This window comes from Sander lucioperca, chromosome 3 (genome assembly GCF_008315115.2).
Source record: "Sander lucioperca isolate FBNREF2018 chromosome 3, SLUC_FBN_1.2, whole genome shotgun sequence".
In the NCBI taxonomy this organism is placed as follows: domain Eukaryota; kingdom Metazoa; phylum Chordata; class Actinopteri; order Perciformes; family Percidae; genus Sander; species Sander lucioperca.
In genome coordinates this window covers 28681160-28700795 of record NC_050175.1, presented here as the reverse complement: position 1 = coordinate 28700795, position 19636 = coordinate 28681160, and the positions used below count along the sequence as shown (strand labels likewise).

The following is a 19636-nucleotide window of genomic DNA, read 5'->3' as shown; positions in this document are numbered from 1 at the left end:
AACACACACTTACATACAGTAGACTGTGTTGCACATCTCCCAGTCAGATACAGTAAAACCCCTTACATTCCCTAAAATAAAAGGCAATACGTTAAACAGGAATGGTCAACCAAACAAACACAAACCTATAAATAATTTAAATACAATAAAAAAAAATATATATATCTTGTGCAAAACCAGAAGTGAACCTTTGTGTTTCTGCTCTTGGGGGTGGGGGGGCATTCAGGTTTGGACCAGACGGATGGAAACATTGAAATCACAGTCACAGGAGTAAAACACATCATCTTCCAAACAGGAATGTTCTAGCAGTGAGTCAGCCACACAAACAGGCATCTGAAGGCAGGTGGGCGGGCAGGCGTACAGATGACACACACACACACACACACACACACACACACACACACACACACACACACACACACACACACACACACACACACACACACACACACACACACACACACACACACACACACACACACACACACAGGGACCAAACTGAGCCGGGTCGAGCCCAAACCAGAAGAGGCCAGAGTGGGTGAAGGGCAGCAAGTGAAAGGGGGGTGGGGTGGGGGGGTGTCACTATAGGAGCAATGCACCATCAACTCTTCCATAAGGGCTGAGAAAAGCCGGGCAAAAAAGCGGGGTGGGGTGGGGGATGTAAAACCATTGAAACAAAATGCAGATTCCAACAACTCGATTCACACTGGAAACCACTGACTTAATAACAAACCACAGTGCTGGTTACAGTAGATGCTAAGAGATTTCAGCTGTGGGCACAAAATGACGACAGTTAAACACTTTTAAAATTTTTGCTTGAGCACTTTTACAGAGCACTATCAATAGACCTGTGATTGCACCGCGTAACGAGAACAGGACATGCATAGCTTCCCTATGGACACACTCTAACAGTAGAGATTTTTCAATAAAATTACAATAAATCTAGCTTTAAAATCAAGTATGATACCTTTTGCTTGTAACTCTGCCTTCAGCCTTTGGGGGGAAAAAAATATCTGCAGCTCTGGTTTCCATTGTGCATATGATTTACATCAACAGTAAACCCATTACACTCTGAAAGATGCCAAAAGCATGGTGATCTTTTTGACTAACTCTTCCCCGATCAACTATACTTTAGCAAGTGTTACGTAAGCTTTTTGTGTTTTTTCTTCTGTCTCGTTTCTCTTTGGACCCTCAGAAGTGGAAGTAGGCGTTACAGGATGTCAACCAAGCTGCTGGGGATATTGTAGCGGTCAGGGAGGACCCTCATCTTTAGGGTGCCGTCTGCTCCACAGGTGAAGATGCGGTTACCGGGCCGCGTTTCCACCTGCATGACACCGGCACCGATGTTGCGGAAGATAGACTGCTTGGAATGCTCGGTGCTAAAAGAGTGCATGAGTCCATGACCGGATAACTTCCACACCTGGAGACAGAGAAAATGGAGGGAGAGAGGATGGAACAGGGGTTAAGTTTCTTTTCCTTCTTTTTTCTTCTTTCAAATTCAAATTTAGTGCGGTGACACTTTCTCAAAGTGGTATGTTCTTTATCAAACAGCATCCAATTTATTGAGCTGACAGCTGATTTCAAAACTGACAAATGCCTCACCGTAACCAGCATTGTATCACAAGCATTAAGAGGCTGGGGAAGGCTATGCCTCCCCAAAACGGTTAAGGTATCATGGTGGAAAATGTGCTGCCACTTCGGTGATTTTATCAATAAGAGCAAACTAAATACTTGAAGCAAATGCATAGAAAGAATAATGCTTAAAAAGTAAATACGCTATTTCACACTCTACAAACAATAGCGTTTAAATCAGCATCAGAAACAACATTTAATGTGGTTAAAGCAGATGAATCAGTGAATCAGTCTGCATTTATCTATAAATTAATATAATAGATTAAATGTAGGTATGAGAGAGGATTTTCAGATGTTATCAAGTAAGTCTGAACCTAGAAAAAGACAATAATCCTCTGTACACAATCAAAGTATGACTACAAATGCGTTTTCGCAGGCCAGTGAGGGAGTGATGGAGCACCTTCATGTTGCCCTCTGCAGAGCCAGTGACGAAGAAGTCCTCGAAGGCATCCAGTGCAAGGGCCTTGATGGCTGAGTCATGGGCCTGGAAAGTGTGTAGCAGCTGCCTCTGGCGGATATCAAACACGCACACAAATCCCTTTCTTCCTCCAGTGATGAGCAGCTGCTGTTTAGAAGCATACTGCAGCACAGTGGCCCCGTTCTCATGGCAGGGGAACGCTGTAGGGGAGGACAATGTTGGAGGACCATGTGACATTGGATCACAAAACAACTTGATATACAGGGAAATAATTAAATTAGGCTTGTTTTTTTTTTTTTAAGATTATTTTTGGGGGGCATTTTTAGTATTTTCATATGACAGATGAAGACATGAAAGGGGGAGAGAGAGGGGGAATGACATGCAGCAAAGGGCCGCAGGTTGGAGTGAAACCCGCGGCGTCGAGGAGTAAACCTCCATATATGGGCGCGTGCTCTACCAAGTAAGCCACCCAGGCACCCTAAATTAGGCTTGTTTGACGCATTTAGGATTTCTTACCATGGACCATGGTATTGCTAGGTGAAATCAGAGTATCCCACAGGCAAACATTTCTGTGGACAAAGTAAACCAAGGATAACATTTGTCAGTTGATACCAACCATAGACTGTAGACACCAAAAGAGAAAAATTAGCTTAAGTGTCTTTAATAGTGATCTTCTTCTGTGCAGATGCTGACCTGTTATCACTGGACTGTCCGGCAGTGGCGATGAGGCTTGAGGACGTGATGAAGGCAAAATCCCCGCAGGTCTTAGTGTGGCACTGCCAACTCTGTCGGCAGGAACAGGACAAGAAAAACAAACGTATCCATTTTAATGATTCATATTTAGTTTTTTGTCTAAATATGTGTATGTGTGTGCTGGGAGGGGGGGGGTGATTAAAGAGGTGGGAGGTGATCTCACCAGGTAGGGTTTGGGGTTGGAGGATGTCTGGTTGACTTGCCAGAGACTGAGGAAGCCCTCTCCGTCAGCAACTCCACACTACAAGCAGAGTACAGAGCAATCAAAACAATCACACTGAATAGACAAAACACAGACGGTGCGGTGTAGAGTGTGTGTGTGTGTGTGTGTGTGTGTACCTTATTGCCCTGGGAGTTGAAATAGAGTCGGGTGACTCTAGCGTTGCCTGCTTGTCTGAAGCAAATGAGCTGCTGAGGTCTGTTCCATTCAAACATTCTCACACTACCGTCCTGAGCCCCTGTCATGTCTGTAACACACACAGAGAGAGAGAGAGAGAGAGAGAGAGAGAGAGAGAGAGAGAGAGAGAGAGAGAGAGAGAGAGAGAGAGAGAGAGAGAGAGAGAGAGACACAAAGTAGGGAAAGGGAGAAATGAATCGAAAAACAATCTAAATTAAAATGTATACTGACGATGACCTCCTATGCAGAGGCTTCAATGTAGGCACTTACAATACTGATATATGGGATGGGATGTCATTCTCTTCACATTGTTTAGATTCCTCTTCATGATCTGAAAAAAACAACAAACAAAATGTACTGTATATTATAATGCATGATGTCTAGATGATGAATTATAGCTTTTAAGGTGTAAAAAAACATTCATCTGTGTTCTGTGGGAAACCTGCAAATAGGGCTCACAGAACCAATGTTCACGGATGATGTTGTTAAAAGTCAGAGTTTTGTCTTGTTGTATTGGAAAAAATAAAAACAACAGTTCTGTTCTATACACTGATCAGTGTATCACTGCTCACTGGGCAAAACAAAAACTACAGGATGTGAGCATAAACATTTGAATATTAATATGCAAAGATGCTGGGTTTGCAGTGCTTATGCCTGCATATTTCAGTGTGAGCGAGCTAACTTACATTTCCTTTAGAAAATGTTGCCTTTTCTATTTTATTTCTGTTATGATTTATCAATCCTAGTTCTATTCATTACCACTTATTTGTTATTACACTTACTTTCATATATTAGAGGGGTGTTGGACAATGTCTTACTGTGGTAGTTCTTTACTGCTGAGTAATACAATGCTATAGACTCAAAGTCCATTAAATGGCTGGGATCTTAACTAACCAGACCCTACTGCCCACTTAAGAAAGCCTCTTCAGTATTCCACTGAACCTGTATGTAACCCTCTGTCCTGCCTTGCTCAGTGTATCACACACACCACCACCACAATTTATCAACGTGGCTGGGACAAGGAGAACCCTCGCCGTGTGCCATTGTGACGCAAATCTGTACCTTGGGTTACAGGCTGAGAGCTGCTGCTATCTGTGTTTATAAATGTCCATCTCTGCGATGCAAACACACAACCCTCTCTGTATCAGCCTCCATAGACTCAGCAGGGCAGATGTTTAGTCGGCATGGCTCAGTTTGGCTCAACATTGATAAGAATTAAAAATACAAACTTCTCCTGAAAATGTGAATGGAGCCACAGACTGCAGAATTAAATCCAAATGGCAAATTGCCTTTTTAATTTTGCATCATATGTTTTCATCATGTTTACATCTAAAACATTACTTATGCATCTAATGCATGTTATGAAAAGAAAGACTGCAGAGTGATAGCATATATTCTATGCCATCTATAGGCTCCAAAACAGAACTTAGTTCCCCCTACTGGCTATTATTGAGATTTGCATACCCATCACTGCCTGGTCTGGCTGTATTTTTGTATATCTGTGTTTTTTAGTGCATAGATAGACTCGTACCACACTGGCTCCCATGCTGGTCTGCCCACTGCCGAGCCATGGCATGGATGCAGAGACTTGCATCTGCGGTGGTGCAAAGGGCACAGAGCTTGACTGGGCGATGTTGGATTGAGAAGAACGGTGATCTATGTCGTCAGAGCTGTGAAACAAAACACAACCGTAACCCATGACTGAGAATGCTTTGTAGAGGTGTTTAAAACATATACGATGCACAAAGACTCTGCTATTCACATATTTCACAGGATGTCTGCAGGGTTCACCACGTTCAATTTAAGACTTTAATACCACAAAGAAAGCAATTTAATACCTTTTACAATCATATTGGCCAAAGTATGAAAGTATGATGGAAAACCAGTAGGGACAATATGGCCTAGAATTATTTATCATTATATCACTTTTTTTTCATTACTTCCCAGCAGTATATAATAATAATTCCTTAAGATGTAATCAGTTAAATGAATGTGACCTGTACCCAGAAACGCTGCAGAAAATGGAAGATGGATTAACCAATTATTTATAATAAATGCATTCAAGTTTTTGCTAAAATTGACATTTTTTACCCCGATTCCAATCTGAACCCTCTAACATTAGATATCTGCCGTTACCAAGTCCGATCCAATAATTATATTCATTTAATGGGCTCGATACGATTCATTAAAATATGTACGGATCGGCCCTGATGCTGATTCTAAAGATCAGCCCGGGACATCCCTAGTTAGGACTGGTGATTTGCTTTTACTTTTGTTTGTGTGCAACCAGAACGTGCTACATTTCTCATGCTTACTAATTTAATTTAATTTAATTTAATTTATACTGTTTATTGATCCCCAGTGGGGAAATTACAATTACTATATAGCACCATGCCAAATATTGATGCAGAACTTGAAATTATGATTGAAATAGTTTCTTTGAGGACAGACAAATGCCACCAATAATCTGCCCTGAATCTCACCTGCGGGACTCCTTATCCAGGTCGTCCCCTATCCAGGTGTAGGGCTGGACAGCCACCAGAGTAGACACGTCCACCTCCTGAACATCATGAGTGGAGGCCAGCACTATCTCGTTGGAGTTAGACTGGAAAAGGGACAGAGAGGGACAAGGAGGGAGGAAGAGCATTAAAGGTAGACTTGGCAAAAGTTTCCTCCAATTTCCTAGAAAGAAAATTATATATATGCATACATTTTAGAGGAAGGTTCCTGGAAAGGGTTATGTAATTTGCTACTGTCCCAAAACGTCTCTATTTACCCTTTACTTAGTGCCAATTTAAATAGTTCTTTCTAGAAAATGTCCTAGGAAATAATTAGGAAATTATGGACGCACACAACTTACCTTATTGATGGCAAATGCCATGATTATATCAGACTCCTTATGAATGATTTTAGCTTTGCCTCCTGGGTAGCCCATATCTGCCTCCACCTGGAAAAGCCAAGAAAACCAATACATTAAGGTTCAAAGGTTAAAGCTACAGTAGGGGACTCCTAAGCCTATTTTTCATAAATTCAGTTTCTTCCTTGAGGAGTAGGACGGAAAATATATATATACTTCCAAAACACTTGCTTTGGGCCATCAAGTTACTCCAAACATAATTCCCACTTTATGTAAAGGTAGCGTAAAGCCACATTCACCAGTGGAGATGAGTAATCACATGTAAAAGGCAATTAAATATTGACAATTATTGATTCAGGATTTCCTGGTGATAACACTTTCCATGATTAGCAAGCCTTTCACAGCCCTGACAGTGAGCATGCAAGTTAGTAGTTCTACTCTATGTGCCAACTCTCTTAAGGGGAGCTTTTGTTTTGGGCCCAGCAGAATCAGTCCAGCTAAAGAGGAGAAAGGAGTGAGAAACAGAGGGAGACGTGTTATTGCTAGGTATCGGATGTCAGGTTATGTGAGTGATGTCATACTGTAGGTGTCCCAGTGAAAGGAAATTATTAGATGTTAGATTTAAGCCTTGGAACCTGATTTTATGCCAGAAAAATGGCCAGAGCAGTCACTATCAGGCCAAGCTGGGGAGGAGACATTAAGAGCTTCACCCAAAAGGTGCTACCTCTAACCGTAACATGCAAACCCTGTGCAATTGGTGCACACTACTTCATTTAAAGTTTAATGCACTTTCATGCTCCTTCAAGCTTGGCTTTACAGTGACTCTCCCAAACAGACAGACGGACAGACAGAGCTAGGGCCTTGGCTGGTACAGTAAATGATACTACCTTATAGGGACTGCTAGCTCCTGCTATGCAGTTTGGGCTTATACGGTCCATATGGTTCTCTACAGACTACACAACACACACACAGGCCATATAGACACAGAACACACCAACACGGCACAAGACAAAACACATGCACAAACAAAAAATAAAACATGGAATGAAAAGAAAATGTAAAAAGGTTGACATGATCTTTGATGTACACTTCTAAACACAGTCGACCTCATGTAGCAGGATAAGTGGAAATATCAACTATGGATCTGGGCACTGCAGTTTAATTAAAAGTAATCTGGTAATTTTGTAAAATTAAGAAACCAAGCATATGGGACCATAATCCATAGGATTGTTGTCTAATTTTGGATGGGCAGCTACAGTAGCAGTCTGTCATGAAAGTGATTACATAATAATGACATCTAAGAAGGCAGTGAACTGTCCAATACCTGGTTTAAGAAGTCTAAGGAGTCAAAGCAATGATAATGACGATAAAACAAATACCAACAACAACTGAGAGATAAATGCTCAGTGAGCACTTCTGTGTATTACAATATATTCATTTACTGAGGCAAATGATCAAAGTTTAAGGCCTCGGATAAAGACCTCTATAAATCACCATCTCCAATCTTAAGTGTCTTGCAATGCAAAAGACTGTTGATAGTGTGTACATTCTGTTTTGCATTCTTATGGGTAACTAGCGATAGGCATGCTGTGCAAAAATAATTAAAGTGAAATTAAAATATATACTGAATTGGCCCATATATAATGTCCCTGGCTTTTGAAATACCTTTCATATTCAAAAAACAAATAGCAACATTACATTCTTATTTAGGTATTTCAATAAATAACACCTTTAATAATAAACAGGACTTTGTTCTGTTTTTAGTCACATATTTGCACACTTCACATCTTTTCTCTGACTGCATTGTTTAGGCTTCTGCTGTCTTCTAACATGACATGCTGTCACTACATTTCTTGGCTGCATGTCAGTTGTTTGATGACTATTACATTTCTCATCAATCACCATCATCAAGATAATCTTTAAGCTACTTTTTCAACAACTGTCACAATGTCTCTTAATAGGTCGATCCTGGCAATTTAGAGTTTAGTGACAGTAACTAGAGCCAGTCAAACGGGTCATTTTGTTTCATAGATCACTTTTAAACCGCTTGTAGTTAAATGTGAGACAAACCCACTAATAAAAATGATAGTCTTATTTTTTTGAGGCAATGCTTGTATTTAGGCCAATATGGTAATTGTGTTAGGGGAAATAAAATAAAAAACATCAAAAGCAAACATTTTGGTGTAAATATGAACTAACATAACTTGTTAAATAAAACAATGGTGGGTTTAATCACCATGGCTAATGAACAAAAAAACAAGCAGATATTTGTACATGCATGTGGACTGCTGACCTCACTCTGCTTCCTTTTCTTAGTAAAGATGTAACGGATCAAAGTCTCCTGAAGAACTTCCTGTTTGACCAGGAAATGCCAAAGACGTCGGGCTGGAAAGGACTGATGGTTCTTTGTCCTGAGAGAAAATATATGGACAAACATACGTTGGTCACTTATGAGGGCATCCACTTATGTCATGGTTTATTTTCAATTGAATGGAATACGATATGATCTGATATGGCATGAGTGACTGAAATCTGTCCTGTGTTATGTGAAACACATTTAAGCATTGTTGATGTGGAAAGGGCAAATAAAGCCAAAATTATTTTATAATTGTAGTTTCCTTTCCTCTGTATCATCTAATATAAGCCACCTACTTAAACCATGTGGACTTTTGTGTGCCGTACAGTATTTAAATAACTTGTTTATTGATCTAATTCTTGGGTGCATCATCTTTGATTGATCTATTTGTTGGTGAATAAATTCTACCTAGGTGGGCTCCTGAGCTACACTAAAGTTCTTTTGGAATATGAGTTAGTTTGTGTTAGCGTTAGTATTGCAGTGGTAGTACAGTATATCTTTCATTTGTTGTCATTCACTCTTTCTAAAGTAGTGTTAATGATAGGATTGATTAATCTATTCTGAAGTCAAATAAAAATGTAAAATGCTCTTGCTTACAGCCCTAGCGTGTGAGAGTGTGTTTATATTTTTGTATGTATGATTTAATATTCACTTGAAGGGTGTGTTGTCTGGCTCCAGCATGGCCTTGTGTCGAAGTATGGCGGGGCCACCTCCTGCGCTAAGGTCAGTAGGGTAAGTGTTGATGTAGTTGGGAGGTGGCCCATCAAAGCTGTTCATTCGCTCCAGCAGAAGCTGCTCCCAATTCTCTATAGTCTTTAACACAGCGTTGCTAAGAGGGGAGATGACTGGCAGGTCTGTGACACAAACACATATAGACTTACAGTATATACTCTGTACAGGCAGCAGCAATGACAATGATTGTTTATTTATACAAATGATTATCAAATTATACTAAAGTATTTCAATGTATCTTCATAAAGAATAGATCTTACTGTATATTAGATTTAAGGATCTGTTTGGGATCAATGGGGAGGATAGTGTGTACCTGTGAAGTCAAGGCCAGTGAGAGGGAGGAAGTTCTTGACGTTGTGATGAGCCAGTTTCACCATGACCAGGCGGATCAGAGCCCAACTATGTACCACACAGACAGACATGCAAGTTTAAAATCTAAAGCAAAGTCTCCGAATTACATGGCAGAAAAATAAAACAGGGTGAGCCCCACCTGTAGGAGTTGGGGTCAGAGTGCTCCGTTATCTGTGTGTCAGAAAGGAAGGCGTCGTCATCATCATCTTCATCATCCTCTGCGCCGCTTTCATCTGAGTCACACAGAGCATTGCTGTCTGACAGCGGCAGGAAGGGCTGAGAGGGAGGAAATAATGAGGGAAGAGAAAAAGCAAATGAAAAAGGCAGATGGAGAGTGAGAGATTGAGGAATAACTTATTAATAACCTTCAGAGTATGAGTCACAGATCTCATTAGTCGATTCCACATATGTGGAATTTAATGTCTTACTTTGGCCACAAAGTAGTCCCACATGCTCAGCTCTGGGGGAATGAACTTCTCCCTGTATGCGGGTCTCTCTGTGGGCACAGGAGGTGGGGTGGCTGGTGTTTCCTTTACAGGGCGTCCAGGAACAAGCATTCTCATGTTGAACCTACGTCTGTATCGGTCCACATCCTCCGCTGGGGGCTGTGGGGGAGCCACTGTGGGAGGAGAAGAACGAAGAGATGGTATCTTTCAAACACAATGAACTCTGATAAGGTCAGTTTGCAGCAGACCGCAGTATGCTGCACTTTTGTACAAATGATGAAGTCAAGCTGAAATTCATTTTAAAGCCAAAAGAAGGTCAAGAAATAGATCAGGAGGAATTGAACTGCACCCACACCCTACACAGAGGACAGTATAACCTCCATCCACAATATAGCTGAATAATATACTTTTACTGTTAAAACTTTTATTTCTATGACTTTGATGAGTCATAGCATTCAAAAAAAAATGTATAGGACTTGGAAAAGAAATCCAGAAAGCACAAATACAGACATTTAAGATGGAAGCAAAGGGCAAGACACACTATGTTGTGCACAAACCTGCACCATTATCCTGGGTGACATATTCTGGCATTGCACCAGACAAAACAAGACAAGACATAAACCAGAGTAGACAGTGCAGTTAGACACGGATACTACACATAATGGAATCAGTGTATATTTGATGTAGTGCGTGGCACAAAATACACACAGAAAACACATCAAACAATGATGGCAAATTTGTTAAGCAGTCATGTGCTAAGCGTTTTCTTGTATCCACAGCACTTTAAGGGAGACAAACACGATGACATTGGTGACTGTAAGATGTTTATTTTGTTTTAAAATGAGTGTTAATTGGAACATGATAGGGAAGCAACTGTAGCCCCTTGCACTGCAACCCTTATATTATCTAGACATTACCTGGATGAGCTGTATGTGAGAACACAAATGTCTGAATCAGTTGGACCGGACATTAAACAGACTTTACCCTGCCAGCTCCCTAGCACACAGTCTGCGTAATGTCCGATTGCGTCCATACTGTATGTGAATAGAGCAGGTCATTGCCCGGAGAATTCAGAGCGACAGAGTGGGCATGTTGATGACATTTACAAAACAAACCGAAAATCCGAGGATGAAGAAAAAGGATGATTTACCCAAAGATGGCAACAAAAATGTCTAACTGGAACATCTGTCGGTAAGGGCGGGTGCTGATTGTATATTTATTGTTTGTGACCAAATAAAAAAAAAACAGCTATGTGACCGCAGTGTAATCTGCGTCATGTCCTGCCCTCTACCCAGGTGCCACGCCTTGCCTAAACCAAACAGGGAATTTCCACAAAGTGAAAGCGCGTCTGACACGGACAATCTCCTGTCTTGTGCTACATGTGTGAAAGGGCAACTTCGAACAATGTCCCAGCTGATTTGTTCGACATTGTTCGGAGTTCGTATGAGAAAACGTGTAACATTTGTGTATGGCTGTGTCTTTAAGACATGCATGTAATTCTGCAGGGGCACTCAAAAGGACAGAGTTTTAACATTTGTCAAAGTGATTCCAATCAATGGGCTGGCATTTAAGATCCCCCTAACCAGCTCTATAAAGGCTCTTGGCTGAGAGCTATCTTAGACTCTGCAGTGATATTGAGTCTAAATGCCAGCCCATATCTTCCTCCCCCACAAATACAACGTGAGCACAGATTACTTTGGCCTCATGAATATGAATGAACAGTGTCAAGTTCAGTCAACACATTCGTATACAGCGCAGCTACTCAGGAAATAGATTAGTTTTTACAAAAAATCTGATGCAGACTAACAGCTATCACACAAAAGCTACTATCAGTTTATGATACAGCTATTACCTCTACTACAAACTACTGATATACAGAAACTTGAGTCCATTCACATTTGTTTTTAATTTAACGCTACAAACAAACAAAACAGAACTAGTTATGCAGTTACAGCTCTACAATAGTATTTCATTGTCTAATAGCCTCTCAAGGTGTACCTGGTTCAGTCTCAGATTCAGATTTAGTCTGAGAGGGCTGATCAGCCTTGGCCTCTGAACACTCCTTGCTAGGCCCAGCTGTTGCTTTGATGGCACAATAGGAATGACACAATGAGATGAGCATGGAGGACATTAACAACATCTACATGCAATGCAGTACACACACACACACACACACACACACACACACACACACACAGCTGTTGGCTTATCATAACACAGACGACAATGTCTTCATAGCATTAGTGAGCTTTGTTGTTTGTTATGGGCATTCAATAGTAGCTGCACGAGAGGGGGGGGGGGGGTAAGTCAAGCATCTGCAACAATGCAAACCTGTACAACTACCATGCACTGCAATCCTGCAAACCAGCACTGCAATCCACCAGCCCAGTTACTCACAGCTGGCTTTAGTTGCTGGTGCCACAGTGCCCAACCCCTCTCCCCTTGAAACGGGAGGAGGGGGTCGTTTGGGGCGGTGGGTTTCAGTGGGGGTGGGAGTGGGGTTTGGGGTGAGGCTGCTCTGCTCAGTTCTTCCTGCCTCTTGAGAGTCCTCTGGCCTGGCTGCCTCAAAATCAGCTGGCACTGGGACACAGGGCAGAGGGCACACTCACACAAGACACTACAAAGCAGCAGCATCTTAGGAGCATCAACAGGACACAACTAGGTGTATGTATACGTAACTATGTAGACAGGTCGGAGTGATGGGAGCATTGCCTTAGATCAGAAATAAGTCAGAATGTAGAAAGTCAACAGATGAAGTAGAAGAGGACAACGGCAAGGAAGAGTATATGGACAGGGACAGATTATAAAGACCAGGAAGGCGGACAAAAGACAACAATGATGGTGATGATGGATATAAAGGTATTAGTAATTAAAAAAAATAATAACAAAGTAATAATTCTACCTGGTGGGGCCTCAGGCCTCTTTGGCTTAATAACGACTTTGGCCCCTCCCCCAAAGACAGCGGCCCACATGCGGTTGTTGAGGGGATGTGCTGCAAGGCGGAAGAGTTCATTGCTGCTGTGAGTGCCCAGGCCATGAATGAGCAGTGCAAGATAAACAGCCATAACCCCTTCACACAACAGCACGTTGAGCCTCGGCTGGTCCTCCTCTCTGGCAGACGTCAACAGAGATATCAGGGATGACACACCTGCAGAGAGAGGACACACATACACACAATATGGTATTTGAGTAAAAGATAGACGACACTCTATAACACTTCTTCAACAGAACAAAACACTATCTCTGCACAATACAGAACCCGTTTATGGAACATTTGCAAGATGGCGTGATCAGTCTCTGTCTTTCTGTTTCCTTCCCAGAGGCCATGAAGCTCCTATTATAGAACACCATCTGCCTCTCTGCATAAACACAGACTGCCTGCTTTGCTCTGCTCTCTCTACTTTTTATATTCACTCTGAATAATGTCTTTGATGCTCACACATATGTAATTTGCCATGTCTATGCATTATGTGAGGCTTCTGGAAAATGATATATCTTTAATCTCATTAAAACAACTCTTGAGAGTATAAAGACCAAAATGTTATTCAAGAACATTCCCCCGATAGCAAATTTGTCACTTTTTTAAATAGTATTTCTTATTTTCTGCCTTAAGTAAAGAGTCTAACTCAATCGAACCCCAAAAAATGCCAGTGGTTGGTAACACAACGACTGTTACCTGGCCACTGTGCAGGAGCAGAGTTGGGAGTTATATGTTCTTCAATGCTTTCTGTACGGAGTCGTTTCCTCTCACTGAGCAACAGGCCCTGGTACACCATCCCTGTGAACTGGTTGGTTTCTGTCTGGCTGCTGAAAAGCCAACAACAGAAAGGTAAACTGTGAGTCACAACAACCATACAAAGAGTATGTGCAACATTTTAGGAAACACAGTCATTGGCTTTCTTTTCTAGAAGGAAATGAGTACATACATTTCAATCTCTTTGTTTGTGATAGATTCTGGGTGCGGTTAGCTAAGCTTAGGATCAAGAGCAAATTCCCCAACATGTTTAACTACTACTTTAACTTACAATCATGCTGTATAGGAGAGAGAAAAAGGAGCAGTGAGATTGTACTTTGGGGAATAAATAGTGAAACCAATACACACCAAAAAAAGCCCCTATGGTGATGTAAAGACATTTTTGTTTTCAGGAAGGCAAATAAAATCTTGCAGACTGTTAGGCCTGTGGCACTGCACTGCAGAGGCTCAGTTACCTGTAGCTGTGGCTGTCACACAGTGCTTGATAGATGCAAGCAGACAGAGATGCTGCTAGAGTGTGCAGAGCATTCACCTGGGGTTGAAAGACAGACACATTTACCTTATTAAACATTAAAATGAACAACTTCAGATGACTGTAGAAAAAGGCTGCAGAGTCTATACTTAGTCTATATAAAGTTAGATTCTTATTTGAGTTCTGACCCGATCATCCATGATGTCAGGATGCGGCGGGGTCTCCATTAAGGTGACGGTGTGGAGGATGTCATGAATGTGGTTGCTGAGGTGAAGAACTGGATTGGCTATGACCGTCTTGGTGGGGGCAATGCAAGCTGATAGCAGAGGCAGTGTAGTAGGCAGAGGCAGAGGAGACTGCAGCTGCTTAACTGTGGTCTCCTACAGAGTGAGACAGGAAGATGTAGATTTTATTTTAGCTGAAGAGAGATTTTTTTTGTTGTTGCATTAATCCAATAGAATTACATAACATATATGTTTTTATGAGTGTGTATGTGTACCTGCTGGCTCTCCTGCAGAAGGAATAGAAGCTCCATGCGAACAGAGGTGACTCCTCCTCCCTTGGCTCCGTGAAGGCTACAGTAGGACAGAAACACCCTTAGCAGGGCCTGGTTCTTCCTCAGCCACGCCTTGCGCCTCTCAGAGTGCTGCTGCTTGGCCTGAAGACGACGTCGCTCCATCTGGTGACGCTCGTAGGCCCCGGCCTCTGTGCGCTCCAGGGCATCGTCTGATATGTCCACTGATGCTGTACGCTCTCTCCAGCGCTCCACCTCTGAATCCTCCTCCTTCCCCTCCACCTTTGTGTAAACACAGTTTATGTTGAATAACCATGGTCAACCAGGAAAAAAACAACACACAAGCGAATATAAAGTTGCATACATCACATCAAATATGATCAAAGTGTACCTTGTAGTTGCAGATTGTATGCATGGCTGCTATCTCCTTCTCTAGCCAACTGTAGAGCTGAAAGCGGAGCTTCCCTCCATCCACCTCAAAGCCTGTGGCCAAAGTACGCAGCTCTGTCATCAGGATCTTCAGACAAGCGCGGAACTTTAGCTGCTCTGCTATCACGTCCACCTCTGACTCACCCTGAAACATATGAAAGTTGAGTTTTAGGAAAAGGGCCGCACCTTGCAGACTCGCTGACCTTACAGGAGCATTCTTGTAAAGTGTAGAGTCTTCAGGGCTCCAAATCCAAATTCAACACAATTCAAGTCTTTCTACAGGCTTCCATAAATCAGATCTGTGTGCAGACTTCACCATTAAACATTTTTTTAACATTGTGAGGCTTTATTTAGCAAATTACTAATTTGAATTCCATTAAGAACCTGAGGGTCAATACCTCATTATTTGTCATATCTATAGCAACGATTGAAGTCTTACAGGAAGTCTTATCTCCTAATACATTTTAACCCCTCCTGGCCCAGTGTCATGCCAGTCCCGCTACTTTTGTCTGAGATGTTAAATCTAAATGAGTTTAATTTGAATGCCAACATTCTGGGTTGTGAATCACTTGATGCCCCTACTGTGTATCCCAGTTAAGTCAGCATAGAACATTTTGAGTCTGTGTTTGCTGTTCTAGTTAAAGAGAGACAGGCTGAAGTTTATAAATTAAAACTGAACAATAACTTTGCAGTTGTTTGGACAAGCGTTCAACCAAAGCAGGTGACAGCCCGGACCAGACTTCCTGTGATTTAAAGGATGGCTGCGCACGTTACGGCAAACTCGACGACTCTCCACAAACCAATGGGTGACGTCACACATGCTCTGTCCATTAATATTAACAGTCTATGGTTTAACCCGACGTATCACTTTAGCTATATCAATATGTCCGATAGCTTCTGTGTGTTCCACTGTGGTTCATAATTTATTCATTAATACAAATGTTTCCAAAGAATGTTTTGATTTAACTCTGTAATGTTAACCAGCTGTTAGCCCTTTAACTTAACTTAAAAACTTGCTAGCTACTAGCATGAATCAATCTAGACTTAACCACCACCAAAATAACACGGTTGATGTCCTGTTATCACATATATTTGTTTTTTCTCCAGGTGTTATATCTCGGTGTCTTTCACCCATCCTGCAACGGCGTATTGATAGGCATCTGTACTCCTGAAAGCCTTCAGACTATCTCTGGTGGGATATCTACGGGGATGGATTATGTACAAGGTAAAATACAGTTGGAGGTAATAAATATGGATCACAACCAATAACCAATGTTTTTTACCAAATAACTATGTATTTCTGTCTCATTTAGATAGCGCTGTTGCCATGACTATCTAAAAACTTCTGTATCTGTAGCCTAGCTCTATCCCTGTGTCAGGAACAAATATGGCGGCGAGCATGTCCGAAGTAACGTCTTTGGTACCCATGAATATTATTCCTACCTGTGGGTCCTCTCTCTGCAGGTTGGGGCCGCCACTCCCTAAAACTTTATCTCCTTTGGTCTCAGCCTCTGGTTTCTTCATGGTCAAACCATCATCATCCTCATCTTCATCATCTTCCTTGTCCTCTTCCCAGTCCAGCTTCAGAATGTCTTCCTCCACCTTGACCAAAGGCTGGCTCCAGTCCAACCCACCCACACTATCATTTCCTCCCCAGGCATTGGCTGCAGGGGAGCCCCATTCCACGCCTCCCTGGGTGCCATTTTCCACGGGTTGGCTCGAGTTCAAGTTGGCTTTGGATGAAGCTTTGCTGAGAGGTGAGGAGCTAGATTTCTTGGTAACTTTGGGTATTTTAGAAAGCACTTCCAGAGCCAGAACTGGGCAGCCCACCTACAGAAGATTTAGATATGATTAAAACCATGACTAAATAACATTCTAACTATACAGTAAAATACAAACACAAATACAAACTAACTATATAACATTCACATGTTTTCTTTTGTAATTAACATTTTATAAGTCTGTAAAACAACTATAATATAAGAGATAGATACAGTACTAGGTCCCAACTGTATCAGAATAACTGGATTGGACTGAGTGGCCATATTTTTGATGAGCCCACCTTGAAGTGTGCATTGGCAGTAGTGAAGAACAGTTTGCGCTCTATAAGGTTGATCTCAACTGCGCTGCTTTTCTCAGCAGTGAGGCCCACAGTTGCAGTACCCTCTGGATTTGCAAAGTGGCGACGGATGATCAAAGGGTGTGTCCTCAGATAGTTATAGAAACTAAACACCACAGGGTTGCAAGCCTTCACCATCACATCTATCACAGAGGGATGAAGAAAAGGAGAAAGACAAAGCCTTTACACAAAGCACACAATGCAAATAATGAGCAGAGGTTTTACCGGTTTTAGTGGATCTTGCTGTGCAATACAGAAATGTGCAACCAACTGACCAGGGTTCTCATCATCCTCTTTGGGGATTCGTTCCAACAGCGTGTCCAGGGCTCGGGTATAATCCTTCATGATCCAGTAGGCTATGCTGCGGAGGAACGGGTCAGGGTGCAGCCTGGAACAGTGGTAACCACTTCCATCCTTGTTACAGCCCAGGACCTTCTCATAAAGGAGGCCTTGGCAGGTGGATGAATTCTCAAAGTCAGCCTCATACAGCCTTGCTACTATCATGGCTAACTGGAGATCCTCCATCTTCTCCAGCAACACCTACACAACATGGAACAGCAGAGAGGTAAGACCTGATTAAATCTGCAGTTTAAGTAAGAAATGTAAAGTATTTAGTATTACGTAAGCAATAAAGTGCAGAACTTTAAGGAAGTGTGAGGTAGTAATTTGCACTGTAACCAATATATGGAGATGAAGCATTCAAAGCTCATGCTTCCATTTCCTTTTTTTGCTATCTGCATATTTTGACTGCAGTATGAAAACCCTGGCTAAGGGAAACTATACAGGCTTTGCATCTTATCATTGTAATTTAGACTTCTCTCTAACATATCTGCACTATTAGTAATGGAGTGATTAAACTCTCATACAAACACACGTGAATACAATGACAATGAAGTGTTGAAGCAGACTCAACAGAAATAAGCTATGTCTGTGTATTTTGGCTGCTGTTTAGTGTAAAAATGTGTGTGCTGTTCACACCTCTATAGCGTCTTTGAGTGATCCAGCCAGTAGGAAAAAGGCAGCGGACTGTTCAAAGCGCTGCTTTCCCAGCAGGGAGAAGGCATTTTTCAGAGCTGCTTTTCGCCAGCGGTCTTCAGTGAAGTTGTTCTTGAAAAACTGAGTCATCTTCTCATCATGCTGAGACCTGAGAGAGAGAAAAACTACATGGCTCAGTATCACATAAAAGGTTTTGTGAGAAACTTCATTGAAACTAAACAGTAACTTAATTAAAAAAGAATTATGTGTTCAGAAACAATGTCCTACCTGAAGAGCCCCCACAGCACAGCTTTCTTCTTCATGGCCAAAAAGAACAGAGCAGCATCTAAAGGATCGTTGTGTCTCTGGAACGCAGCTTTACCTACCTTATTACACACAAACGTTACAGTTACTCAATCAATAATTACAGTTATCACTTATTTGCTGGAATGATGTTAAATTATCCCCTTATTTAGCTACTGTTAAAGACCTATGTATAATAGCTTTGCTCTTCACAATAATCATAGGTGCTTATCATTATAACAGCGTGCTTCCTGTAAAAACAATGTACAATTCAGTTGGTTAGTACAGAGAGTCACGCTGCCTTTTAATTTTGCAATCAGCATAGGTTTGATGGCTGAACTACAGGGGGTCTACATATGAAAGACCTAAATGCTCTATTTTTAAAGATATATTTTAAAGCTTTAGTGCGTAACTTTTTGATATTAATGAACGTCCGTTACATTCAAGCCATTGCCAAATGAGTTGCTACAAAGCTAATTAAGACTATCAGCTCCACACAACTCTCTCTGTATTTCTCAGTATGGCTATGTTCAGAAGATTGTGTCGTCCGGTGAATTTCCCGCGCAGAAACTAGAGAGTAATTACCTCTTTTGAAGAGTCCATCATGCTTTTTTAATCCTGCGTGTCCTCCTTGGCTACTAGCAACTGGATGGAGGGGGGGTGCACGGTCATATAAGGCTTGTATCACGTGGACGCGCGGACAGATTTGTTGTCATTACTTAGAATTCCTCATGGGGGCGGCAGAAACTATGCACTAAAGCTTTAATATAAATCGTTTTTTTTAAATGTCTTTGTTTGGTTGAGACATGCTTGTTCAACTGTGATATTTCTAAAAGGTAGCTAATGGCAATGTTCTAACTGACTGCATTTTACTGTAAAAGTACTACAAAAAATGACTAAGATAGCTGAAACTACAACCTATCTGAAACAATAAAAGGAAACATTTTAAGCTTTACAAAGCTGTTTTGAAGTATTTTATTAAATTGTTGGTAGACCTTTTAGGTAGGTTTTTTGTCCACCAACCTTCCCCCTGTGCAGAATGTTTTGGTTTTGGTCTAAAATATCACAGTTACCTTTGTTGTCCATAGCCCATAGAGTCCATATTTTCATTTTCAAGTTGTTTGCATC

General features: G+C 41.5%; 1 protein-coding gene across 7 annotated transcripts in view; it reads right to left on the bottom strand.

The window, feature by feature from the left end:
* Positions 1 to 904: 904 nt before the first annotated feature.
* dmxl2 (Dmx-like 2) overlaps positions 905 to 19636 on the bottom strand; it is a 42208-nt gene continuing 23476 nt past the window's right edge. For 2 of the 7 annotated variants that reach the window (XM_031306273.2, XM_031306274.2), the window contains exons 28-56: positions 18494 to 18591; positions 18209 to 18374; positions 17506 to 17770; positions 17174 to 17373; positions 16555 to 16941; positions 15074 to 15256; positions 14668 to 14964; positions 14357 to 14548; positions 14152 to 14228; positions 13619 to 13749; positions 12845 to 13090; positions 12340 to 12522; positions 11941 to 12024; positions 9925 to 10115; positions 9636 to 9772; positions 9459 to 9544; positions 9066 to 9267; positions 8351 to 8468; positions 6945 to 7010; positions 6061 to 6147; positions 5684 to 5805; positions 4732 to 4870; positions 3471 to 3531; positions 3143 to 3270; positions 2967 to 3044; positions 2744 to 2835; positions 2567 to 2619; positions 2033 to 2250; positions 905 to 1420 (exon numbers count right to left, since the gene is read on the bottom strand). In XM_031306273.2, the coding sequence (XP_031162133.1) occupies positions 1211 to 1420; positions 2033 to 2250; positions 2567 to 2619; positions 2744 to 2835; positions 2967 to 3044; positions 3143 to 3270; positions 3471 to 3531; positions 4732 to 4870; positions 5684 to 5805; positions 6061 to 6147; positions 6945 to 7010; positions 8351 to 8468; positions 9066 to 9267; positions 9459 to 9544; positions 9636 to 9772; positions 9925 to 10115; positions 11941 to 12024; positions 12340 to 12522; positions 12845 to 13090; positions 13619 to 13749; positions 14152 to 14228; positions 14357 to 14548; positions 14668 to 14964; positions 15074 to 15256; positions 16555 to 16941; positions 17174 to 17373; positions 17506 to 17770; positions 18209 to 18374; positions 18494 to 18591 (4497 nt within the window). In that variant the 3' untranslated portion in view covers positions 905 to 1210. The remainder of the gene's footprint in view (positions 1421 to 2032; positions 2251 to 2566; positions 2620 to 2743; positions 2836 to 2966; positions 3045 to 3142; positions 3271 to 3470; positions 3532 to 4731; positions 4871 to 5683; positions 5806 to 6060; positions 6148 to 6944; positions 7011 to 8350; positions 8469 to 9065; positions 9268 to 9458; positions 9545 to 9635; positions 9773 to 9924; positions 10116 to 11940; positions 12025 to 12339; positions 12523 to 12844; positions 13091 to 13618; positions 13750 to 14151; positions 14229 to 14356; positions 14549 to 14667; positions 14965 to 15073; positions 15257 to 16554; positions 16942 to 17173; positions 17374 to 17505; positions 17771 to 18208; positions 18375 to 18493; positions 18592 to 19636) is intronic. The other 5 variants (XM_031306276.2, XM_031306281.2, XM_031306279.2 and 2 more) reach the window with 3 other exon arrangements.